The sequence below is a fragment of the Mya arenaria genome, chromosome 8 (genome assembly GCF_026914265.1).
Source record: "Mya arenaria isolate MELC-2E11 chromosome 8, ASM2691426v1".
NCBI classification, from domain to species: domain Eukaryota; kingdom Metazoa; phylum Mollusca; class Bivalvia; order Myida; family Myidae; genus Mya; species Mya arenaria.
In genome coordinates, this window is record NC_069129.1 from 39,074,869 (window position 1) to 39,102,090 (window position 27,222).

General features: G+C 41.8%; 2 protein-coding genes across 2 annotated transcripts in view; both read right to left on the reverse strand.

Moving 5' to 3' along the window:
- LOC128244175 (atrial natriuretic peptide receptor 1-like) overlaps positions 1-2,222 on the reverse strand; it is a 43,189-nt gene extending 40,967 nt beyond the window's left edge. Inside the window, exon 1 of the mRNA XM_052962193.1 lies at positions 1,766-2,222. Coding sequence (XP_052818153.1) covers positions 1,766-2,222 — 457 coding nt within the window. The remainder of the gene's footprint in view (positions 1-1,765) is intronic.
- Positions 2,223-11,844: 9,622 nt separating this feature from the next.
- LOC128244176 (adhesive plaque matrix protein-like) lies at positions 11,845-13,063 on the reverse strand. The gene is made up of 2 exons (XM_052962194.1): positions 13,025-13,063; positions 11,845-12,321 (listed from the first exon to the last, which is right to left on the reverse strand). The coding sequence occupies exons 1-2, from the start codon at positions 13,061-13,063 to the stop codon at positions 11,845-11,847; spliced, it is 516 nt and encodes a 171-aa protein (XP_052818154.1).
- Between the last annotated feature and the right edge of the window lie 14,159 nt (positions 13,064-27,222).

The window sequence follows — 27,222 nt, forward strand, 5'->3', positions numbered from 1 at the left end:
TATTTGGTCCTAAATTTTAGCATGCCTGGAAAACTATCCTTTATAGTCAATGTTTTATCCTGATTCTGTTTGACATATATATTATGAAAAAAAAATGCAAAAGGCAAAATAATGGCAGAGCGGGGTTTCGAACCAAGGACCTCACGACTAGTCCATAAGTATTTTCAGCGTGTTAGACCACTCGGCAACGGAGTCGGTCGGTACACTACCTTCGATATAAAGAGAGTTCTGCAGAGCGTTATTAAGGCTGTAGAAATCAAGCGGTTTCAAATAGTCCAGTCTTCGATTTTTAACATATCTAATGCGTTGCTTCAGTTTATTTTGGAATGTAAAACAACAACTCTTAAAAAGTGCAATTTGGCAATCTGTGAACGAGACCCTTCAATCACTTAAAAATATGAAAATGATGCAAAAATGTTTATCTTACAACTGTATGGTAAAGGGCGTATTGCATAAGCTTATTGGGATATGTTTTCAACGTTGAAATATGACCTGCATACAGCTGATCAGTTTTCAACGGGGTCATTTTTTAATGCGTGGCTGGGGTCATTAAATTACGGGCAGGGTCATTTCTTAACGTTGAAAATTGATCAATAATCCGTTTAAAAATGACCCATGGGTTCACTTTACAATGGTGTCAAAATTTAATGTTACACCGGCACAGAAATATGACATATTGGTAAGTCAGAAGAGATATATCAAGGGTCTTATATGATGAAAATTGACAAAAAAACAACGATTTATGACAAAAACCTAGTCAATAGTGCTATCAATAACACGTGCCTTCAGTTCAGTTAATCAAGGCCGACTACAATCGGAACTCCTCGGCCATTTTCCATCGAAAACAACGTTGGGTGTACATACACACTGGGTGTATGTTGGGGATAGTCTACTATGTCAGAATTCTTTAAATTTTACTACGATGCAAGTAGATCGCGTAGTAATTTCAATTTAGCAGTTTCACCTTATTAAAGCTACACTCTCACAGATTGACCATTTATACAACTTTTTATTTTTTGTCTTGGAAAGGGCAGATTTTTGCGTAAATATCTGCAAACCAATGATATAAGATTGCTGACAAAAACTCAGATCGTAGATTTTCATATTTCCGTTCGAAAAGTAATGTTTTATGGTTTACGAAAAATGCATATAACAAGATTTTTTTAACTAAAATAAAAAATCTGCAATCTAATTTTTTGTCAGCAGTCTTATATAACTGGTTTCCATGGAGTTTAAAGTTGTCAAAACGTTCAATCTGTGAGAGTGCAGCTTTAAAACAGATATTCCGTTTTGACAACTTTTTTATTTTTTGTCTTGGAACGTGCCAATTTTTGCGAAAATGCATGGAAACCTGAGTTATATAAGACTGCTGACAAAAACAAGTTTGAAAAATGACTATTTAACAAGGGGGAAACAATTTCAAGAGGTTAGGGAATACGGACCCAGTGTATGAGATTGACGTCTCTTCCTTCATATCAATAATTGTCTTTATAATCTGATGAAGGCGTTATGCCGAAACGTGATTAACGACATCGTTGTTAATATTTAAACGTGAACTATTTGATGAGGTGCTCACATATCTAATAAACTGAAGTACAGCTGAAACAGTAGTCTTGTTAGAAATACTGCAGATTCCAAGTGTATCCATTACACTTACAGAGCAGTAACGATTGTTAACAACGACGCCATTGCCAACAATGATAATTTTAAGTTTTGAACAATGGGCTCATTATGTGTTATATTATTTATAATAAATTGAACTTACGCGACAGTTTCGTGACGCTGTATGAGAGCACTGTGAGCGTCTTGTACATGTCCCCGTTAGCCGGGTTGCGCACCACGAGGTCGCCGACGCCCGTCAGCATCGGTATCTTAACGTACTCCGCGAGCCGCGCCGCTCCCATGATCGACTCGGAGCACGCGGGGCCCACGATGGCGTGTAGCGTGTTATTGTTAAGCAGCTCCATCAGGTAGCCGAGAGTGGCGGACAGCGGGCAGTTTCCGGGGTACGTGTGGTAAACTAGCTCCATATTCACTCCGTATACGTCTCTAGCCACTATGGCACCTTCCTCTATTGCCGGTCCCATCATTTTAAGGTCAAAAGGCCACCAGGAGTCCGTCATTAACAGGACGCCGATTTTAACGTCGACCCCTCTGCTGACGTTGATGAAGCTACATGCTACGAGTACCACGATAAACACATGTATTCCGAGTAAATCCATCCCGTTCAAATTTCTGTAAAAAACACACAAGCCTCAATCCTTTTAAATAATCGTTCAATGGTATTTATTTATTTTTAATGTTTATTATGACACATTCTACAATAAACATATATAATAATAACAAACGCCATCATTACTCATACTTCGACCACCAACGAAACAATTTAATAACAGTTCTGTTTACTTAGTAGTACACACTGCCAAACTGCCAATAACACACAACAACAACAACAAATGTTATGAAATATTTTATAAAAGAGCGTGCCTTTTAATTGTCGCTGATATCAATTGACACAAATTGATACACACATTCATATTCAAATGGCAAATCAACGCCAACTTGTAAGGGTTCTAGAATCCACAAAACGATATTCGAGCCTCAATGAACAAGGCTTGTGCTGGGAATCAGTTTACAAATCAGATGGGAATCCGTTATTTTTCATTAGATGATGTAGATGAAGTTCAACTGTAACAGTATGAGTAGAGAGGCTGCCAAACACCCAGTGTACTGTCCGAGTAGCTACATTGAAATTCAAAAGTTAAAGTTGAATTTGTTGAAGTTGTTTGTCGTTTCTTTAAACTTGTCATTGTAAGCTCATCCGGGACAACATGCATAAAAATTATAATACTTAAAGTCGTGAGTTTGTACACGCCATTCAAAAAGTAGTATACGTGTACACGTAGCGTTTAGTAACTGCTCCATTCTAGCAGTGATTTCGAGGACATGTTGAATTCAATGGAAATACACTTTGATTCTATACTATTATTTCTGTATAGTGGCTTATTTTTTACCATTCGTGTTTTCGCCGCGAAAGGGCGAAAATGCGCTAAGTGGCGGACGAAAATGCGCTGTATTATTATTTCCATTGTTGCCGGGAAATTGAGAAAACACGAAATGGTAGTATTAAGCCAATATAAATTACATCAATATACGATTATCGTTGAAAAGATATATATTCTACCATAGAGTTATATCAATTGTATAAATAATTCTTTTTTGAACGTTTATTATAAATACTAGTAAGCGAAACGTAAGGTAAATATGCCAATATTTATGAAACTGCGTGATTTTTGTGTTTTGCTTTATTTTATGCCTGTCAAATTTCCGTGATGGGCGATTAATTCCAAGGGAGTTTTCCGCGTAAAACATACCTGGTATTCATTTTTTAATTATAAACGTACAGTTGTTTATAATCATGTCTTCTGATACCACGCCTTGCACAATGAAGTTCGATAATTGTGTCACAGTGTGTACATGGCGTTGCCATAGTTCCGTGATGTTACAATAATAGATCCGTGATGTTACCATAGATCCGTGATGTCATGATGTTACCATAGGTCCGTGATGTTACCATACATCCGTGATGTCGTAATGTTACAATGGGTCTGTGATGTCGTGATGTTACCATAGATCCGTGATGTCGTGATATTACCATATGTCCGTGATGTTATCCATAGAACTGTGATGTCGTGATTTACCATAGGTCCGTGTCGTGATGTTACCATAGGTCCATGATGTCACGATGTAACCATTGGTCCGTGATGTTACCATTGGTCTGTGGTGTTACAATTGATACGCGATGTTACCATACGCCCATGATTTTACCATGGGCATATGTCCGTGATGTTAAATAGGTTCGTGATGTTACATTAGATCCGTAATGATACAATAGGTATGTGATGATACCATAGGTCCGTGATGATAAATAGGTTCGGGTTGTTAAATAGGTTCGTGATGTTAAAATAGGTTCGTTATGTTACAATTTGTCCGTGATGTTACAATAGGTCCATAATGTTACAATATGTCTGTGATGTTACAATAGGTCCGTATTGTTACAATAGGTCTGTGATGTTACAATAGGTCTGTGATGTTACAATTGGTCCCTGGTGTTACAATAGGTCTGTGATGTTACAATAGGTCTGTGATGTTACAATAGGTCTGTGATGTTACAATATGTCTGTGATGTTACAATTGGTCCCTGGGGTTACAATAGGTCTGTGATGTGACAGTAGGTCTGTGATGTTACCATAGGTCTGTGATGTTACAATAGGTCCGTAATGTTACAATAGGTCCGTGATGTTACAATTGGCCCCTGGTGTTACAATAGGCCTGTGATGTTACAATAGGTCCGTAATGTTACAATAGGTCTGTGATGTTACAATAGGTCTGTGATGTTACAATAGTTCTGTGATGTTACAATTGGTCTGTGATGTTACAATTGGTCCCTGGTGTTACAATAGGTCTGTGATGTTACAGTAGGTCTGTGATGTTACAATAGGTCCGTAATGTTACAATTGGTCCCTGGTGTTACAATAGGTCTGTGATGTTACAATAGGTCCGTAATGTTACAATAGGTATGTGATGTTACAATAGGTCTGTGATGTTATGTTACAATAGGTATGTGATGTTACAATAGGTCTGTGATGTTACAATAGGTCTGTGATGTTACAATTGGTCCCTGGTGTTACAATAGGTCTGTGATGTGACAGTAGGTCTGTGATGTTACAATAGGTCTGTGATGTTACAATAGGTCTGTGATGTTACAATAGGTCCGTAATGTTACAATCGGTCTGTGATGTTCGAATTGGTCCGTGATGTTACAATAGGTCCGTGATGTTACAATAGGTCTGTGATGTTATGTTACAATAGGTCTGTGATGTTACAATAGGTCTGTGATGTTACAATAGTTCTGTGATGTTACAATAGGTCTGTGATGTTACAATTGGTCCCTGGTGTTACAATAGGTCTATGATGTTACAGTAGGTCTGTGATGTTACAATAGGTCCGTAATGTTACAATAGGTCCGTGATGTTACATTAGGTTCGTGATGTTACCAAAGGTCCGTGATGTTACCAAAGCTCCGTGATGTTACCAAAGCTCCATGATGCTATTATAACATTCTTGAAAAATAACTTGTGTTTATATAAAACTATACTGGTTAGCGACCTCTTTTCGGCCAGAAATGGAGGTTTTTCCTATGTTACTTTTGACACAAGTTAGCTATAACAATAAAACTTAACACTCAGACAGGTTGGCTCTTCTGACAATAAACTGTGTAATTTGTTTTTAAAAATAGCAAGGGATTCCGAATATTCCCACGTGCAAAGTACCCCTATAATTTAGCTAAAATAAGCACCCTACTGTACCAATTATCGCCCACCCCATAAATTCACTGTTTTTACGATGTTTTTCATATATTTCTCTCTAAACTATATCTTAAAACATTTTTATTTTATTTGACGAGTCTAGCGACCGATTAAAACGACAATTGATCAATGTTAACTATTACAGACTGTTTATGTTTGTTTAAAATGATACAACACCTATTTGGTAAGCCTTCTCTTTGCAAAAAAAAATAAAAAGCCACTGGGATTCCTTCTTGAAACATGACCTACATTATGCATGCATATTTATTGACTTTCGAAGAGGGACAACGCATGTCCGTACAAGAATGTAATGATTAATTCTAATTTGAGTTGCTTTCCTTCGACGTAAAATTCGGCGATTACTTAACTGTTTTCAGGTTTTACCATTTGCATTCTCGAAAATTGAACTCTAAATGCAGCAATTTATGGTATTTGTATAATTTATCACCGGTTTTATACTTTATAATGACAAATCAATAATGTCGTCTGATAGTGCAATGTATAAGGAAAATTAAAAAATCCTTACAGAGCCTCATGCAAATGGGCGCGCGCGTGATGACGTCATCCCCGTGCAACTTACAAGGTCAAAAGTGTAAACAATGTTTATTTGGGTCGAATTCCACATACTACTTACATTTGAACGCAGTTAACAGCTGATATATGTCAAAAAGATGCCGCAATGAAACGCCAGACTGATTTGTTTAAAATATTTCGTTTTGACTGGTTTTAACTGGGTGGGCGAAAAAGTGGTACGGGCGAATAATAGGTCGCTAACCAGTACAAATATTTAAAGATTCTTTTGTAATTTGGCTTATTTATTCATCTTTGATTGTGTTAATTTGCTTTACTTTCAATTGAAAAACAGTATTATATTTAAAAACGTAAGAATTCATCACTACTAGGTCAAGAGTTCTGTTACATTTAATCCTTTTGTTTACACCATGCCACGGACGGATCCAGGATTTGACGTTAGAGGGCGCGTAACTTAGGGGCGTACCCTTTTGACTGGTGCGTAACTTAGGGGCGTACCCTTTTGACTGGCGCCCCTCCCTCAGAACCGAGATTTATTTGGTTTAAACTGTTAACGGGGGTTGGGGGTTCTGTTCTTAATTGAAATTAACAATTTTAGCCCGAAATGGTGCATTCTGGGCTTAATTTTAAACTTTTTATCTCCTATATTGAAACTCGGACGATAATGGGGGGCGTGGCGGGGGGCTTGGTGTCCATCCCCTGGATCCGCTAGTGCATGTGCACTTGCTTTTGTGCTCAGTTAATATTTTATCGTTTTTGTTAACTTCTATGCTCCATCATGGGCCTTGAGCATAATAAAACTTACCTGAGCCTACGTATTAACTATTTATCACTCTCTCCAATTTCTCAAAACAGCTTATAACAGGTCACCACACTATCTTAGATAATTAATTTTGTATTAATTGTGTAAATTAATATTTTCTTTTAAAAGAGATTCGATACCTTTAAGGTTATGAAAGGAAATAATATTTGAGAAAAATAAGATAAACTACTTTATGATTAATAAACTCATATAATGATATTTAAGTAAGTTATTTTGCTAAATTAAATAAGATACTAAAATGATTATTGTATCAGAAAGGGGAGTAACCACTGCTAAAGAGTGTGGTAATTGTACTTCATTGTTGTTTTTATAAATAATACTTATAAGAAAATTGTCAGGACATAATAATAAATTATATTTTAAGGAAACATGCTGCATGAGTGCAAGCTTTGTTGTGATTAACTTGAAAAAAATATATTTGAAAAAATAAAGTATCACAATAAAATAATGACGTCATTTCCGGAAATGAAATTCCAGGAAATGTTGAGAAATCTTAGGATAGCTAAATTTTGAAAATTATTAATTCTTTTCTTCACTTTAAAAAAATCGACGTTATTCAAATACTCGATCTACCATTCACAATCAAGACTACTCAGTTCAGTATTACACGTGCGTAGGTTTATAAAAAACATGTAGTTAATTAAGGTCAGCTGAGCCAAATTTCCTTTCACGAATAACAAATAAACACAGACTCACCATAGATATACAGGAAATGACGTATGCGGTTGATGACGTCATCTTAGTAGAGGGGAGATAATAATCCAACTGACTTTTAAAGTAGTTTTATCTCCCTTACACTCATTTGTTATTATATTGGTGAAGAATTTGGAGAAATAAACACGGAATGTACGTGTTAAATGGCAATTTAATAATACTAATTTATACCTTTGTTTACTATTGTATAGTTTAAATGCAGAAAGGCCATAGGCCTGCCCATGAACATACATCAGTGGAATTCATAATAATTATAAGTATATACAAATATTTCAATCTAGCGTTGGTCACAATATATACAGTAGATCTAAGTTTCTAAGTACAAAGGCCATGTGGATAAACATTGCTAATTTCCTTTGAAAAGTTTTATTTGTATAAGATTTGTAATTGAAATTCATCTTCTTTTTATATAGAAAATCTATCAATGGAAAGACACTATGTACAGTATCCTACTACCATTTCTAGTATTCTTGATATTGATATGACAATGTGACCTCTCTTCTATTCAATTACAGAGGTCTCCTAATAATCAATTAAAGACCTCTATATTCAAGAGATAATCTCCAATTCAAAGTTCGTAATATTTGGTTTGATGTAATTATTTCTCCCGCTAAATTACACAGTCAAAAGAAAGCAAATACATTCGATGTTTAACGTTATATAGCGATCCGTGTTGTCGACCTTCTATCATCTATGGTTGTTTTAAATCGTGTGAATTCAGCTTTGAATGTTATATCTCTTGAATTTAAATTAATCAATGAATTTCAAGTTTTGGCAATTATATTCTATTTTGAAATGCATAAATTAAACTTCCATTCACTATATGGCAGTATAATTTCACATGCTTATTTACTTGCACTACGTGTACATAAATTACTCTTAGATAGAAAGTCAATATTTATAACATTACTTGCGACAAGCCAAAATAAACATATTAAAACAAGACAGACAGAACACACATGGGTAATAAAATGCGCGTAGGGAAGGTCATCGAAACATAACTTTTAAGTATTGAGGGGTTTGAATTTGTAAGTTCACTTTAATCAAAGTGCTGTAAGTACTACTGTACAGGGAACTGTTGGTAAGATGTTGCCCGTAGAGGCAAGTATGTCCATGGTATGAAAAATATTTTCAGAGATAATGAAGTGTTGCATTCTATATTCTGATGAATAATATGTGAACATGGTTAGAAATGTCCAAAACATATTGATATGTTTGGTACGAAACGTCCACAATATCTCTGGGTAATACAGTTTCATGGTACGAAACGTCCGCAATATCTCTGGGTAATACAGTTTCATGGTACGAAACGTCCACAATATCTCTGGGTAATACAGTTTCATGGTACGAAACGTCCGCAATATCTCTGGGTAATACAGTTTTATGGTACGAAACGTCCACAATATCTCTGAATAATACAGTTTCATGTTACAAAACGTCCACAACATCTCTGGGGCCGTATTCAATAAGCATCTTAGTAAAATTTTCAACTTAGCGAAAAATTGCCTTTTTTTCTAATTTTTAATTAAAGAAAACGAACAAGGTTTGTACACCAAAAATATGAAAATAATATGAATGAATCTGATAAAAAGTAGCGGGTATTTAAAATAATCGTTGTTAAAAATTACGAAATTTGTTGAAAAGTTTTCTCAGATGCTTATTGAATACGGGCCCTGGGTATTTAAGTTTCATGGTACAAAACGTCCACGTTCCACATCTTGTTTCGTTCCGAGTGGTTACGAACCATTAAATCGAACATACGTAAAGGATACGTATTCTCAAAATAAAACTCGAGATGTATTTAGAAACATTTGAAAAGATGTACGGAAATCGTCGTTAAATCAATTGTGGAGAAGGGAAATCACTAAGAAATCCGTTATGTTTTCAATTTAAAAGTGCGAACAAAAATAAAAAGAGTGAGGTGGGGTGCGCACGCCGGCAGCAGCCTGACACCTAGATCCGATTCTGTTTACATATTTAATCATCATCTAAAATGAGCTACACGGAATGTGTTTTTTTCTTTCTGAACGATCATTTTCTATTCTCATGAATGCGTGTGAAATTTGAAACGCAAAAACGAACAATCTTCTTTATTCACGCTGACAGCTGATATAGTGCTGGTCGAGTAGTTAGTAGCGCGAGGGGTACCAGGTGTCCGATGAACATACTTGACAATGTGGATAACATCGTAAATTACGAAAATGATAACTAGCCACTGACAGATACTCATGTGAACACAAATCCAAAAATATCATCCTTAAATATTTTATACGCCTCATCGTTACTAAAGCTTTTCGGAAAAATAAAGCTATCACATTTCACGGTGTCCAAAATACTAATAAGCTTCTTTTAATAAGGTAAGATGCCTTCTGGTCCCATCATATTTTGGTTTCGTGTGAAAGGGTATATGCTGCTTGCTGATTACTTAATGTAAACAAATTGATCTCAAAACTATATCTATGTTAAGTTAATCAGTTTGTAACTGTTCTCTATTTCAACTGATTTCGGTGAACAATGTCCAATATAGCAATCTTTCATAGCAGTATTGTTTTCTATGTCTTTTTTAGTCTTTGAACTACCACTGTTCAAATGATTTTAGATACTATGGGGTCAATATTCCAAAATTCGCATGATTGCACATTGGATACCTTCATGTTACTTCAACGTGAAAATGACGTTGTACTATTGTTCGCATCATCATCATCATCATCATCATCATCATCATCATCATCATCATCATTATTGTCGGCGTCATCGCCCTATTTTTTGGAGTCTCTCTATGTAAAAAATGCGTCATTAGATTGATTCATTTCTGTGTCTTATTTTCGTACATTTTGAACAGACTAAAACATGAAATCCGTTTAGGATGATATTGATATACATGGTTTAGGTGCCCACCAGTGACCCAAGCACCCTTTCATGGTCTATCAAAAAGTCGGTCAATACATTCGAGCTAAACTTCTTCTGTTCAGATTATAACCTAATTTTCAAGCCAATGAAATCGCCTATCAGGCCTCAAAAACACACGCTGAACAATAAACGTTCTTAACGATAAGTTAATAATTGAGGAATTATAAACATGACGTCATGATTTAGTTCCCCCGCTTGATGAAAATTTGTTATAATGTAGGTCATTTGGAACATATTCTGTAAAATCATGAAGGCGAAGAAGGGCTCATTTGATCCACTCGCCCCGCCTTTCTATTGTATAAAGATTTTACATAACATGTTCTAACATAAAAAAACACACACAGTTATATCAAAACCTACATTTCCAGTGGTCGGGACGCTAAATCATTAAAACCTTTAGTTTTACAGTTTAACAGACATAACGTCATAATTTGCTTCCCCGATTGCTGAAAAAGTGGCTGATGCCAAGTGTGAAAAAATACACGAAAAGGCTACGCAATATCCGAAAATACGCCATGTGGCGGAACGAAAATACGAAAGATTATTATATGATATTTTCGCTCCGCCACATGGGGTATTTAAGTATTGTCAGAAATACGAAAATTCAAAATGGCAGAAATCAGCCATTATATAAGTCAGTTGGAACATATTGTGTAAAATTTTAATCACTAAGACGAACTCGGTCACTCTACCCTTCCTCATCATTAAGAGTTTTCACAATATGTTCTAGATATAACTCAGATTTAACTAAAAAAAAATAGTAAGGTTGCCACTCCCTTGGAATAAATTTGTTAAACTTAAAAACATGAACTATAACCAAACAAAAATCAAAGTCAGAGGGTGCTTGTTATTTTCCGTCTGAACTGCTGATCCATTTACTCCGTCAATTCAATGACTGTTTATAATTGTACAAACTCAAATCATGGAGATTCAAATGTATTGCAGAGATAAAACACTACACTCCATTCAAATATTTACATTCTTCACGGCATGCAATTGACTACAGGGGAATGCAATTTGAAGATCAATACATTGTTTACTGTTTATCGTTAATTGAAGTTCACGAAAATAAAAAGTTAAATAATTGTAAATAAACATTATTAAGTAGTTTGCACGTATGCAGTTCAGCATTTTATTGATTGCCAATATTAAAATTGCGTTTATAACTGGTAATAAAAACATATACACGCAATCCCGTGATATTTTCTTTCTTCGTCTGCTTTGACTTTTTGAAACGAGATGCACGCGTTCTCTGGACCTGACTGCATCTTAGTCAACTATCTTAAAGCCCCTTTCTATTAAAATAACATGTTCGACCTGACTTGGGATTGCATCCAGAAGTTATCATCGTCTTCAAGCCCATCGATATGACAACCATGTGGTACGCGGTAATCAAAGCTATTTACGGAGTACTCGGAAAGGAAGGATGGTGCGCGGTAATCAGGGCTATTTACGGAGCACTCGGGACGGAAGGATGGTGCGCGGTAATCAGAGCTATTAACGGAAGGACGGTGCGCGGTAATCAGAGCTATTTACGGAGTACTCAGAACGGAAGGATGGTGCGCGGTAATCAGAGCTATTTACGGAGTACTCGGGACGGAAGGATGGTGCGCGGTAATCAGAGCTATTTACGGAGTACTCGGGACGGAAGGACGGTGCGCGGTAATCAGAGCTATTTACGGAGTACTCAGAACGGAAGGATGGTGCGCGGTAATCAGAGCTATTTATGGAGTACTCGGGACGGAAGGATGGTGCGCGGTAATCAGAGCTATTTACGGAGTACTCGGGACGGAAGGATGGTGCGCGGCAATCAGAGCTATTTACGGAGTACTCAGAACAGAAGGATGGTGCGCGGTAATCAGATCTATTTACGGAGTACTCGGGACGGAAGGATGGTGCGCGGTAATCAGATCTATTTACGGAGTACTCGGGACGGAAGGATGGTGCGCGGTAATCAGATCTATTTACGGAGTACTCGGGACGGCAAGATGGTGCGCGGTAATCAGATCAATTTATGGAGTACTCGGAACGGAATGATGGTGCGCGGTAATCAGATCTATTTACGGAGTACTCGGGACGGAAGGATGGTGCGCGGTACGCAGAATATCAAAACTTGCCGTTTTTCGGTCAGCAGTCTCTCAAAATCATAACGTATAATTGTTAACGCATTATTCGGGCTTATTATGAATGTGTATTATGATTCGGTACTTTAGGCGGTTGGGGAGTACCACCCTCTAAAGGGCTAGCCATAATGATTACCAAATGCGTTCAACAAAATGCATTGGACATGCTAATTAGGTTTATGTTTAAGCTTTCTTTCTACAATGACAGGATCCTGGCGCAAAAATTCACTGGATCGAATCATCCACATACTATTTATTCCCTGTATGTATTTATGCATCTAAATATTGCCCTCAACCTTTGTCACTCGTAGATAAAAATGAACAGATTTATATCAGTGGTTTATAAATATGCATATGTAACATGCTCAAGACTCTGGGCTGAAATTACTGCGACAAACTGAGAAATCACCACACACTTTCCGTTCCATTCGGTATTACATGACTTTACTAATATATTTTTGCAGGTCGAAAGCCTTTTTAAGTGCATTGATTTTAATAGTAAAAGTGTATAATATGCATTTAGAAATGGTTAGTGGTTGTGAGTATGCACTTACACAAGTAAATGGTTTGATGTGACACAGTCGCATATCCATTTATGTTGTGTAAGTACATACTAACAATCTTAATAAAAAAAATATTCAAGTCAGAGCCGATTCAGGCTATTTTAAACATAGAAAATATACTAATGAATTACTACAATCACAAAAAAATGAGTATGGGATAAAATGAAATATTATAATTTCATTTAAAACATTTTGGTTTGATATCTAACAACAGATGAGCATTTAATTGCATCTTCAATATGATCCGTCTTTTTCTGAGTTTTAACGAGTTTTTTTATGTTAATTTTCGATGTCGAGGAATGAGGTTTTAAAACACGCACATACATATTTATAAAAATTGTAAATATTTATACGTCAGAGGACGGTTAATGATTTTGCTTTCTTTTTCCGGATGGCACTCCCGCTTCGAGATATTGTGGAAGAGTTTCCGGCCGCTAAGCGGGTAAGGAGGACCCCTCCAGTACAGACAGACCAGACGCCCAAATCCAACACAATCGCAACAGTCCCCGCATCAGCCCCGACGGTGAATTCCGGTCTAGCCGCGGCTACAGCTGATGCATCTGTGGCGCTGACTACCGGCACTGCGGCTCCTGCAGATGATGGTCCTATAGCGCCCATAGACCTTGCTAACACGGGGAGGGTACCCACATCTCAGGTCGCGTCACCATTCCTCGCTGGCAACGGATTACAAACCGAAACAGCATTAAATGATAGGCCAGGACGGTCGGCTAATTATTGACAACAAGTCCGCACAACAAAAAGTAAACGATATCAGTTCGTGGACAGATGCTTTCTTAGTCTACATGTCCATTTTTTTTGGTTGCTCATCCGGACAGGACTCAGGAATTGTTAAAATATGGCCGTGACAGTCGGCTAGCCACCAAAAAAGCACGCCGGCCTAGGCTGATTATGACCGCCAACCCAACTGGCCTGTCCTTCGCAAAAATAGATTACGAATTGTGGCTCCTTTGCATGGGTCCGTTCTTGGCAGTTGTAAGCAATATTGGCAAACTCGCCGAGAAGAAATGTTTTGATTTCAATTATCGACAATTCCATCGAATAGTTTGTGCTTACCGACATAGTTGTATGTTCTGCAATATTGATCATCCTTGTAGGTCTTGAGTTAGCCAAAGACGTTCTGTCCCATACCCCGGGCCCCGACCTGTCCGTGACGCAGCTCATCTCGCGCGGACAAGGTTCCTACTCGTCCGGGGTCATACGCGCCCTTACCTCGGGTCCAAGTTCTCCCCCCCCCCCCGTTACTAACAACGATTCGTGCCCCGTCCGTCGTCTTAAGTACCCCGGCTACAGTCCAATAAACACATCATTTAGACGCATTTTTACAGCGATACCCCGATAAGGTTCATGCAACATTGTTAAAGAATTGTTTCCGATTTGCGTTTTGTAACAGAATAAATGCGTTTTCTATGGTTTTAAATGCGTAATTAGTACTAATTACGCAAAAATGCAGCTATATCAACCGCATGCCATATTATAAATAACTAATTTCTGCGCTACTCTTAGAAAGTTAATAAAAATGCATAATGCAGCTCCGTATCTATTAATTAAAGCAGATTGGTAGGTTATTTAGTCCGTTGACCAGCGCAGTTCTAACAGCGGTGGGGTTGATACGCCGTGCGCGCATTAATTCTACAAGTGTTTAAAATGCTATGTTGACCTGCCGATGTTAGATTCTGATTCACGGTTATGAAAGTCTGCAGGCCTAGCGACCTCGAGCCTAATGACTGCACTATGGCATTTACTTAAATGTTATCGTTGTATTTCTGTTAGTTGTAACTATCTATTTCACCACGATTGTACATACCGGAGAAAGCCCACTTGTCCGACCTGGTCGGTTGTACTTACCGAAGAAAACCCACTTATCCGGCCTGGTTGTACATACTTGTCCGGCCTACTTGTACATACCGGAGAAAACCCACTTGTCCAGCCTGGTTGTTCATACCGGAGAAAACCCACTTGTCCGACCTGGTTGTACATAGCGGAGAAAGCCCACTTGTCCGACCTGCTTGTACATACCGGAGAAAACCCACTTGTTCGGCCTGGTTGTTCATACCGGAGAAAACCCACTTGTCCGGTCTGGTTGCTCATACCGGAGAAAACCCACTTGTCCTGTCTGGATGTTCATACCGGAGAAACCCTAATTGTCCGGCCTGGTTGTTCACACCGGAGAAAACTCACTTGTTCGGCCTGGTTGTTCACACCGGAGAAAACTCACTTGTCCGGCCTGGTTGTTCATTCCAATTATTACGTTATTCTACTGGTACTGGTATAAAGGGTACAATAACCGTTTTTAAAGTTAATAAACAGATAGTGTTGATCAAGTTATGTTGTAAATAATGTTTTCACATTTCTTTTAACACATTTAAAAAGATGTTACAGATCGAATATACATTGAATAAACAGATGAAAGAAACAAACCAATAACTATAGTTTTCAAGAGGTCTCTGTTCAAACCAATAATTTTATTTTACAATTTAATATTTAATATGTATATATAAAAGGTGTACAATAGTTTTATATTATGTTGATTGTAATGCACGGTAAAGTCAACAAGATAAAATTTCAGTCAAATTTGTCAATTTACATAAATCATGGGTTTATGATAAATATGCATAATTATGTTTCATAATTAACAAAAAATTGAAAAAAACCCTACCTTCTCAGTTTAACATTGTGCCTGAGAAACTTACTATTTGTTCTTTGCCTAACACGGGTAATGGTAGTAATGATAGACAAATATTCGAGCAATAGACAATATTTACCCTCCACTTTAACATATTGACAAACCATTTTTGCTCTCCAATTCTCGGCTGAAATTGTAAAAAGAGATGTTGACAGTCTCATTCAATATAAATATGAATATATAGATTTAAAGTTAGGGCTTTGGAAGATATACGACAAGTAAAAACTTAGTAGGAGTTGTTTATAGTCTTATCTGCAAGACGTGACAAGTAAAAAGTAGAGTAAATATTTCATATTTTCAAACTTTGTACCTTTGGTTTGTCGCTGAAGACCTATCTGTTTTTATGCGTATTGACAGATATGTTGGACTAAAACAAGTAGACCTTGAGCTGCCAATTGACCCTGTCCCCCCCCCCCCCCGGGGGGGAATTTTGAAGGTTATGATTTTCTTAAATCTTAAGCAAAACGCCACAAAATGAGATATGTTTACACCCTGAGGGAGTGGGCATAAGTGAGAGTAACGAACTTTTAAACAACGTTACCCAAAGTAGTAACTTTTAAGTTTTATCTGTACCAATTATTCCACGTACAATGATCGTTTATGAGATAAAAGTTGGTAAATCATCGTTCTTAAGTTCTAAAGGTTTTCTAATTATTCATACCGCGCGAATTGGTGTAAATTACGTTACTGTTAAAACGTAAAAAGCAAAGTTTTTATAGAAATAATATGTTACACAGAGTGCTTATACAAATAAAGTCATGTTATTTTGCTTGTTGAAAGAGCTGTGCCATATCTTAAATACGTATTAGACGATTTCATTGATAAATCCCTAAACTTTTTGTATGATTTTGCAGATAACGAGTGTGTAATTTACGTTACTTTTAGTTATATTTTGCATAATAACGATTGATGCTGGTAAATTGTGAATACCCTTTACACATTTAATCGCCTTAGTTATACACACATTATATTCTGGTTTTATTTCTAATTTGAACCAGTGATAAAACCTACGTAAACATGATTACGTTACTTAGACAGAAAATTTGAATGTTACTGTTAAGTTTCATGTGGAAAATGGATAATATCAAATAGAGCTGCAATCAATTAAATGTTAAAACACCATGATATAAAAAATAGATATTTGTTCAACAGAACTTGTACATAGGCATAAAATATAGATATTTATAATTACTTACTCAATACAGCTCGAAATTCATTAAATTGCAGTTTACAAACATAAATGGATAAATAAGAGAAAAACTAAACTTTGTAAGATAAATAAGATTTGAAAAATTGTGCTCATGGAATGGGCTAGGCAAATATGGAATAGGTCGTTAAAATCCAATTGTGAACAAAACTGTCCTTTTCCTATAGTCAAGTTTCATGGTCCTTAGAAACTGCTGATAGAATGGCTTTTAAAACCATGTGAGGATGTTGCACACACATATGTCGGCAATGCAACACTTCAAAGCCTGCTATGAGTGACTGATACATTTGGAAAGCTGGTTAATTTATTTAAGTATGTTAAATGAAAAAAAAGAACTTCGCCAACATTCTATATATTTGGTCCCGAAATAAGAACTCCTACGGGTGTATGGCTTTTATGGGCAACAATGACTTACAAGTAACTTAAATGTCATGTTTACTTTCCACCATAGGAAAATTGACAACTTTGCAGAAAAGTTTAGGGACCCTGTTATTCTAAGAGAAATATGTTAAAATCTTATAAGGCTCGAAGGTGCCAATGTTGAAATATTTCACAAAAAGGCATTGTAATCATCCTTACAAGAGGCAGGCATTAAAACGTTCATTGTTGGATCTCCAGATGTCCTAGTGGTTTGAGCGAGGTATTTCACTTTTTCCTACTGGTGTAGGTAACAAGCGGCGATTTTTCTTTGGAAATGAAATTGGTCAAAACAAAGGAGAAGATATTTGTTCAGTAATATTAGCCATTCATAGCTTCACAGGGTGTGATACAACAATGGTGCCCCTTTAAATCCCTGAAAGGGACTTTTACCAATTCCATATGGGTTCACTGTCTGAACTTGGTCACATTCTTAAAATAATCGAATGCTCTGTCTGCTGAATGGTGAACCAAAATATGCACAGGTGAACAAATTGGGATATGACACACTCTGCAAAAAAAGAACATATTTAAAGAACGATTTGATTATTTACATAATCTGAAGTGCATATCCGCGACCACCACAAACACCACATATCTTAACGCAAATTATTTTCATTACTGGAAAAGAGTTACAGCGAAAAACAAACATTTTAACTCTATTTTGTTTAACTGAGGTCTGAGAAATAGCATCTCCCATAGTCGCTCGTGTAAGATATGTTCATCCCATATAACTCGGTCGAAACATCCTACACTCGGGTTGGGATAGACCTTTCTTGCACTCTCGACCAAGGAAGACACTTATAATATTACACAAGCGGCAATGGTAGATGCTTTTTCTCTAACCCTCTCAGCGCCATCTTCATTGACTGCAATGCCAATGGTATAGTTACAACCCTCTCAACGCCATCTTCATTGACTACATACCAATGGTATAGTTGCAACCCTCTCAACGCCATCTTCATTGACTACAATGCCAATGGTATAGTTGCAACCCTCTCAGCGCCATCTTCATTGACTACAATGCCAATGGTATAGTTGCAACCCTCTCAGCGCCGTCTTCATTGACTACAATGCCAATCGTATAGTTGCAACCCTCTCAGCGCCATCTACATTGACTACAATGCCAATGGTATAGTTGCAACCCTCTCAACGCCATCTTCATTGACTACAATCCCAATGGTATAGTTGCAACCCTCTCAGCGCCATCTTCATTGACTACAATGCCAATGGTATAGTTGCAACCCTCTCAGCGCCATCTTCATTGACTACAATGCCAATGGTATAGTTGCAACCCTCTCAGCGCCATCTTCATTGACTACATATCAATGGTATAGTTGCAACCCTCTCAACCCCATCTTCATTGACTACATATCAATGGTATATAGTTGCAACCCTCTCAGCGCCATCTTCATTGACTACATATCAATGGTATAGTTGCAACCCTCTCAACGCCATCTTCATTGACTACAATCCCAATGGTATAGTTGCAACCCTCTCAACGCCATCTTCATTGACTACAATCCCAATGGTATAGTTGCAACCCTCTCAGCGCCGTCTTTATTGACTACAATGACAATGGTATAGTTACAACCGTCTCAGCGCCATCTTCATTGACTACAATGCCAATGGTAAAGTTGCGACCCTCTCAGCGCCATCTTCATTGACTACAATGCCAATAAAACGCCAATGGTATAGTTGCAACCCCTCGGCGCCATCTTCATTGACTACAATGCCCATGGTATAGTTGCAACCCTCTCAACGCCATCTTTATGGACTACACTACGGATTTTATAGTTACAACCTTCCCAGCGCCATCTTCATTGACTGCAATGCCAATGGTATAGTTACAACCCTCTCAACGCCATCTTTATTGTCTACAATGTCGATGGTATAGTAACAACCCTCTCAGTGCCATCTTATCTTCATTAACTGAAATGCCAATGGTATAGTTGCAACCCTCCCAGCGCCGTCTTTATTGACTACAATGCCAATGGTATAGTTACAACCCTCTCAACGCCATCTTCATTTACTGCAATGCCAATTGTATAGTTACAACCCTCTCAACGCCATCTTCATTGACTGCAATGCCAATTGTATAGTTACAACCCTCTCAACGCCATCTTCATTGACTACAATGCCAATCGTATAGTTACAACCCTCTCAGCGCCATCTTCATTGACTACAATGCCAATGGTATAGTTGCAACCCTCTCAGTGCCATCTTCATTGACTACAATGCCGATGTTATAGTTGCAACTCCCTCAGTGCCATCTTCATTGACTACAAAGCCGATGGTATAGTTACAACCCTCTCACCGCCATCTTCATTGACTACAATGCCAATGGTATAGTTACAACCCTCTAAGCGGCATCTTCATTGACTACAATGCCGATGGTATAGTTACAACCCTCTCACCGCCATCTTCATTGACTACAATGCCGATGGTATAGTTGCAACCCTCTCACCGCCATCTTCATTGACTACATTGCCAATGGTATAGTTGCAACCCTCTCACCGCCATCTTCATTGCGACATACCTTCAGTGACAAGCTTATCATTCTACGTGAACCGAAAAGGGTCAACTTCCAAGCAGAAGTGGTAAACTCCTAGATTAATGTCAGCAACTACTGAACTAGTACTAGTATAAAATAATAGAAATGTTATACGGGATTCTTCCAATCCCTAACGTCTAAACGGGTTTGTGCAAAAACGGGGGTGTTTTAAAAATATTGAAATTGTATTAAGTGTTGTATGTTAAAGTTGAAATGGATAATGAAGGTTTATATTCATATTTTACCATGTAAGTGGAAAGTTATTTTGCACAAAACAAGCAGTTAATGCATTATTTATCTTTCCAATAAAACGAAAGTTGACTGACACAGACAACAATTATGCCAAGCGGAACAACTCGACCCAATCGTAATAACTCGGCCACCTTCGACAAGCTTCGAGACAGACCGCGTAAATACAATCGTAACAACTCGGCCATGGCCGAAATGTTCCGACTGTTTTAAAATTGTGCCCTGAAGGCTTGCAGGTGCCCTTCATGTATATATCGTTATGTTTTGACAGAATGAAATGAAGAAAACCCTTCAAACTCATAATTATTCATTGGATATTTATTTTTTTGTGTGTGGAACTAATGTAAAATAACGTTATCTGGTATTATTTCTTGTTTTTTATGATATTTTATAGACGTTATTTGCTTTAACCCGGAATCCCGATCGGAATAACTACCCACTTTTGATACCAAGCCTAATTAAACAATTTGTACGTGAAGGATTTGCCATATCAAAAATCGTAAAAAAATCCGTAAACGTACAATTATTTGGACTACAACTAGTACAAGACAAGATAAAGCCAGACTTAAAATATTCTTTACCCACTCCCCCTCCCCGCCCGCTATGCAGCTATAAAGGCGTGGGCAGCAGTGGGACCCACTATGCAGCTATAAAGGCTAGGGCAGCAGTGGGGCCCGCTATGCAGCTATATAGGCGTGGGCAGCAGTGGGGCCCACTATGCAGCTATAAAGGTGTGGGCAGCAGTGAGGCCCACTATGCAGCTATAAAGACGTGGGCAGCAGTGGGGCCCACTATGCAGCTATAAAGGTGTGGGCAGCAGTGGGGCCCACTATGCAGCTATAAAGACGTGGGCAGCAGTTGGGCCCACTATGCAGCTATAAAGGCGTGGGCAGCAGTGAGGCCCACTATGCAGCTATATAGGCGTGGGCAGCAGTGGAGCCCACTATGCAGCTATAAAGGCTAGGGCAGCAGTGAGGCCCACTATGCAGCTATAAAGGCGTGGGCAGCAGTGAGGCCCACAATGCAGCTATATAGGCTAGGGCAGCAGTGGGGCCCATTATGCAGTTATATAGGCGTGGGCAGCAGTTGGGCCCACTATGCAGCTATAAAGGCTAGGGCAGCAGTGGGGCCCACTATGCAGCTATAAAGGCTAGGGCGGCAGTGGGGCCCACTATGCAGCTATAAAGGCTAGGGCAGCAGTTGGGCCCACTATGCAGCTATAAAGGCTAGGGCGACAGTGGGGCCCACTATGCAGCTATAAAGGCTAGGGCAGCAGTGGGGCCCACTATGCATCTATAAAGGCTAGGGCGGCAGTGGGGCCCACTATGCATCTATAAAGGCTAGGGCAGTAGTGGGGCCCACTATGCAGCTATATAGGCTAGGGCAGCAGTGGGGCCCACTATGCAGCTATAAAGGCTTGGGCAGCAGTGGGGACCACTATGCAGTTATATAGGCTAGGGCGGCAGTGGGGCCCACTATGCAGCTATAAAGGCGTGGGCAGCAGTGGGGCCCACTTTGCAGCTATAAAGGCGTGGGCAGCAGTGAGGCCCACTATGCAGCTAAAAAGGCTAGGGCAGCAGTGGGGCCCACTATGCAGTTATATAGGCGTGGGCAGCAGTGGGGCCCGCTATGCAGCTATAAAGGCGTGGGCAGCAGTGGGGCCCACTCTGCAGCTATAAAGGCGTGGGCAGCAGTGGGGCCCACTATGCAGCTATAAAGGCGTGGGCAGCAGTGGGGCCCACTATGCAGCTAAAAAGGCTAGGGCAGCAGTGGGGCCCACTATGCAGTTATATAGGCGTGGGCAGCAGTGGGGCCCGCTATGCAGCTATAAAGGCGTGGGCAGCAGTGGGGCCCACTTTGCAGCTATAAAGGCGTGGGCAGCAGTGGGGCCCACTATGCAGCTATAAAGGCTAGGGCAGTAGTGGGGCCCACTTTGCAGCTATAAAGGCGTGGGCAGCAGTGGGGCCCACTATGCAGCTATAAAGGCTAGGGCAGCAGTGGGGCCCACTATGGAGCTATAAAGGCTAGGGCAGCAGTGGGGCCCACTATGCATCTATAAAGGCTAGGGCAGTAGTGGGGCCCACTATGCAGCTATAAAGGCGTGGGCAGTAGTGGGGCCCACTATGCAGCTATAAAGGCTAGGGCAGTAGTGGGGACCACTATGCAGCTATATAGGCGTGGGCAGTAGTGAGGCCCACTATGCATCTATAAAGGCTAGGGCAGTAGTGGGGACCACTATGCAGCTATAAAGGCTAGGGCAGTAGTGGGGACCACTATGCAGCTATATAGGCGTGGGCAGCAGTTGGGCCCACTATGCAGCTATAAAGGCTAGGGCACTAGTGGGGCCCACTATGCATCTATAAAGGCTAGGGCAGCAGTGGGGCCCACTATGCAGCTATAAAGGCTAGGGCAGTAGTGAGGCCCACTATGCAGTTATATAGGCTAGGGCGGCAGTGGGGCCCACTATGCAGCTATAAAGGCTAAGGCAGCAGTGGGGCCCACTATGCAGCTATAAAGGCTAGGGCAGCAGTGGGGCCCACTATGCAGCTATAAAGGCTAAGGCAGCAGTGGGGCCCACTATGCAGCTATAAAGGCTAAGGCAGCAGTGGGGCCCACTATGCAGCTATAAAGGCTAGGGCAGCAGTGGGGCCCACTATGCATCTATAAAGGCTAATGCAGTAGTGGGGCCCACTATGCAGCTATAAAGGCTAGGGCAGTAGTGGGGCCCACTATGCAGTTACATAGGCTAGGGCAGCAGTGGGGCCCACTATGCAGCTATATAGGCGTGGGCACCAGTGGGGCCCACTATGCATCTATAAAGGCTAGGGCAGTAGTGGGGCCCACTATGCATCTATAAGGCTAGGGCAGTAGTGGGGCCCACTATGCAGCTATAAAGGCTAGGGCAGTAGTGGGGCCCACTATGCATCTATAAAGGCTAGGGCAGTAGTGGGGCCCACTATGCAGCTATAAAGGCTAGGACAGTAGTGAGGCCCACTATGCATCTATAAAGGCTAGGGCAGTAGTGGGGCCCACTATGCAGCTATAAAGGCTAGGGCAGTAGTGGGGTCCACTATGCATCTATAAAGGCTAAGGCAGTAGTGGGGCCCACTATGCAGCTATAAAGGCTAGGGCAGCAGTGGGGCCCACTATGCAGCTATATAGGCTAGGGCAGTAGTGAGGCCCACTATGCAGCTATAAAGGCTAGGGCAGCAGTGGGGCCCGCTATGCATCTATAAAGGCTAGGGCAGTAGTGAGGCCCCCTATGCAGCTATAAAGGCTTGGGCAGCAGTGGGGCCCGCTATGCAGCTATAAATGCTAGGGCGGTAGTGGGGCCCACTATGCAGCTACAAAGGCTAGGGCAGCAGTGGGGCCCACTATGCATCTATAAAGGCTAGGGCAGTAGTGGGGCCCACTATGCAGCTATAAAGGCTAGGGCAGTAGTGAGGCCCACTATGCAGCTATAAAGGCTAGGGCAGTAGTGGGGCCCACTATGCAGCTATATAGGCGTGGGCATCAGTGGGGCCCACTATGCATCTATAAAGGCTAGGGCAGTAGTGGGGCCCACTATGCAGCTATATAGGCGTGGGCATCAGTGGGGCCCACTATGCATCTATAAAGGCTAGGGCAGTAGTAGGGCCCACTATGCATCTATAAAGGCTAGGGCAGTAGTGGGGCCCACTATGCAGCTATATAGGCGTGGGCACCAGTGGGGCCCACTATGCATCTATAAAGGCTAGGGCAGTAGTGAGGCCCACTATGCATCTATAAAGGCTATGGCAGTAGTGGGGCCCACTATGCAGCTATATAGGCGTGGGCATCAGTGGGGCCCACTATGCAGCTATAAAGGCTAGGGCAGTAGTGGGGCCCACTATGCAGCTATATAGGCTAGGGCGGCAGTGGGGCCCACTATGCAGCTATACAGGCTAGGGCAGTAGTGAGGCCCACTATGCAGCTATAAAGGCTAGGGCAGCAGTGAGGCCCATTATGCAGCTATATAGGCGTGGGCATCAGTGGGGCCCACTATGCATCTATAAAGGCTAGGGCAGTAGTGGGGCCCACTATGCAGCTATATAGGCGTGGGCATCAGTGGGGCCCACTATGCATCTATAAAGGCTAGGGCAGTAGTGGGGCCCACTATGCAGCTATAAAGGCGTGGGCAGCAGTGGGGCCCACTATGCAGCTATAAAGGCTAGGGCAGCAGTGGGGCCCACTATGCATCTATAAAGGCTAGGGCGGCAGTGGGGCCCACTATGCATCTATAAAGGCTAGGGCAGTAGTGGGGCCCACTATGCAGCTATATAGGCTAGGGCAGCAGTGGGGCCCACTATGCAGCTATAAAGGCTTGGGCAGCAGTGGGGACCACTATGCAGTTATATAGGCTAGGGCGGCAGTGGGGCCCACTATGCAGCTATAAAGGCGTGGGCAGCAGTGGGGCCCACTTTGCAGCTATAAAGGCGTGGGCAGCAGTGAGGCCCACTATGCAGCTAAAAAGGCTAGGGCAGCAGTGGGGCCCACTATGCAGTTATATAGGCGTGGGCAGCAGTGGGGCCCGCTATGCAGCTATAAAGGCGTGGGCAGCAGTGGGGCCCACTTTGCAGCTATAAAGGCGTGGGCAGCAGTGGGGCCCACTATGCAGCTATAAAGGCTAGGGCAGCAGTGGGGCCCACTATGCAGCTAAAAAGGCTAGGGCAGCAGTGGGGCCCACTATGCAGTTATATAGGCGTGGGCAGCAGTGGGGCCCGCTATGCAGCTATAAAGGCGTGGGCAGCAGTGGGGCCCACTTTGCAGCTATAAAGGCGTGGGCAGCAGTGGGGCCCACTATGCAGCTATAAAGGCTAGGGCAGTAGTGGGGCCCACTTTGCAGCTATAAAGGCGTGGGCAGCAGTGGGGCCCACTATGCAGCTATAAAGGCTAGGGCAGCAGTGGGGCCCACTATGGAGCTATAAAGGCTAGGGCAGCAGTGGGGCCCACTATGCATCTATAAAGGCTAGGGCAGTAGTGGGGCCCACTATGCAGCTATAAAGGCGTGGGCAGTAGTGGGGCCCACTATGCAGCTATAAAGGCTAGGGCAGTAGTGGGGACCACTATGCAGCTATATAGGCGTGGGCAGTAGTGAGGCCCACTATGCATCTATAAAGGCTAGGGCAGTAGTGGGGACCACTATGCAGCTATAAAGGCTAGGGCAGTAGTGGGGACCACTATGCAGCTATATAGGCGTGGGCAGCAGTTGGGCCCACTATGCAGCTATAAAGGCTAGGCCACTAGTGGGGCCCACTATGCATCTATAAAGGCTAGGGCAGCAGTGGGGCCCACTATGCAGCTATAAAGGCTAGGGCAGTAGTGGGGCCCACTATGCAGTTATATAGGCTAGGGCGGCAGTGGGGCCCACTATGCAGCTATAAAGGCTAAGGCAGCAGTGGGGCCCACTATGCAGCTATAAAGGCTAGGGCAGCAGTGGGGCCCACTATGCAGCTATAAAGGCTAAGGCAGCAGTGGGGCCCACTATGCAGCTATAAAGGCTAAGGCAGCAGTGGGGCCCACTATGCAGCTATAAAGGCTAGGGCAGCAGTGGGGCCCACTATGCATCTATAAAGGCTAGGGCAGTAGTGGGGCCCACTATGCAGCTATAAAGGCTAGGGCAGTAGTGGGGCCCACTATGCAGTTACATAGGCTAGGGCAGCAGTGGGGCCCACTATGCAGCTATATAGGCGTGGGCATCAGTGGGGCCCACTATGCATCTATAAAGGCTAGGGCAGTAGTAGGGCCCACTATGCAGCTATAAAGGCTAGGGCAGTAGTGAGGCCCACTATGCAGCTATAAAGGCTAGGGCAGTAGTGGGGCCCACTATGCATCTATAAAGGCTAGGGCAGTAGTGGGGCCCACTATGCAGCTATAAAGGCTAGGACAGTAGTGAGGCCCACTATGCATCTATAAAGGCTAGGGCAGTAGTGGGGCCCACTATGCAGCTATAAAGGCTAGGGCAGTAGTGGGGTCCACTATGCATCTATAAAGGCTAAGGCAGTAGTGGGGCCCACTATGCAGCTATAAAGGCTAGGGCAGCAGTGGGGCCCACTATGCAGCTATATAGGCTAGGGCAGTAGTGAGGCCCACTATGCAGCTATAAAGGCTAGGGCAGCAGTGGGGCCCGCTATGCATCTATAAAGGCTAGGGCAGTAGTGAGGCCCCCTATGCAGCTATAAAGGCTTGGGCAGCAGTGGGGCCCGCTATGCAGCTATAAATGCTAGGGCGGTAGTGGGGCCCACTATGCAGCTACAAAGGCTAGGGCAGCAGTGGGGCCCACTATGCATCTATAAAGGCTAGGGCAGTAGTGGGGCCCACTATGCAGCTATAAAGGCTAGGGCAGTAGTGAGGCCCACTATGCAGCTATAAAGGCTAGGGCAGTAGTGGGGCCCACTATGCAGCTATATAGGCGTGGGCATCAGTGGGGCCCACTATGCATCTATAAAGGCTAGGGCAGTAGTGGGGCCCACTATGCAGCTATATAGGCGTGGGCATCAGTGGGGCCCACTATGCATCTATAAAGGCTAGGGCAGTAGTAGGGCCCACTATGCATCTATAAAGGCTAGGGCAGTAGTGGGGCCCACTATGCAGCTATATAGGCGTGGGCACCAGTGGGGCCCACTATGCATCTATAAAGGCTAGGGCAGTAGTGAGGCCCACTATGCATCTATAAAGGCTAGGGCAGTAGTGGGGCCCACTATGCAGCTATATAGGCGTGGGCATCAGTGGGGCCCACTATGCAGCTATAAAGGCTAGGGCAGTAGTGGGGCCCACTATGCAGCTATATAGGCTAGGGCGGCAGTGGGGCCCACTATGCAGCTATACAGGTTAGGGCAGTAGTGAGGCCCACTATGCAGCTATAAAGGCTAGGGCAGCAGTGAGGCCCATTATGCAGCTATATAGGCGTGGGCATCAGTGGGGCCCACTATGCATCTATAAAGGCTAGGGCAGTAGTGGGGCCCACTATGCAGCTATATAGGCGTGGGCATCAGTGGGGCCCACTATGCATCTATAAAGGCTAGGGCAGTAGTGGGGCC

Excerpts from the sequence above, each read along its gene's own strand:
- LOC128244176 (XM_052962194.1), bottom strand. The coding sequence starts at position 13,063 with ATGGATATGCGACTGTGTCACATCAAACCATTTACTTGT. Across the intron at positions 12,322-13,024 it reads ACATCAAACCATTTACTTGT|TACTCCGTAAATAGATCTGA; the intron begins GTAAGTGCATAC and ends TGCCGTCCCGAG.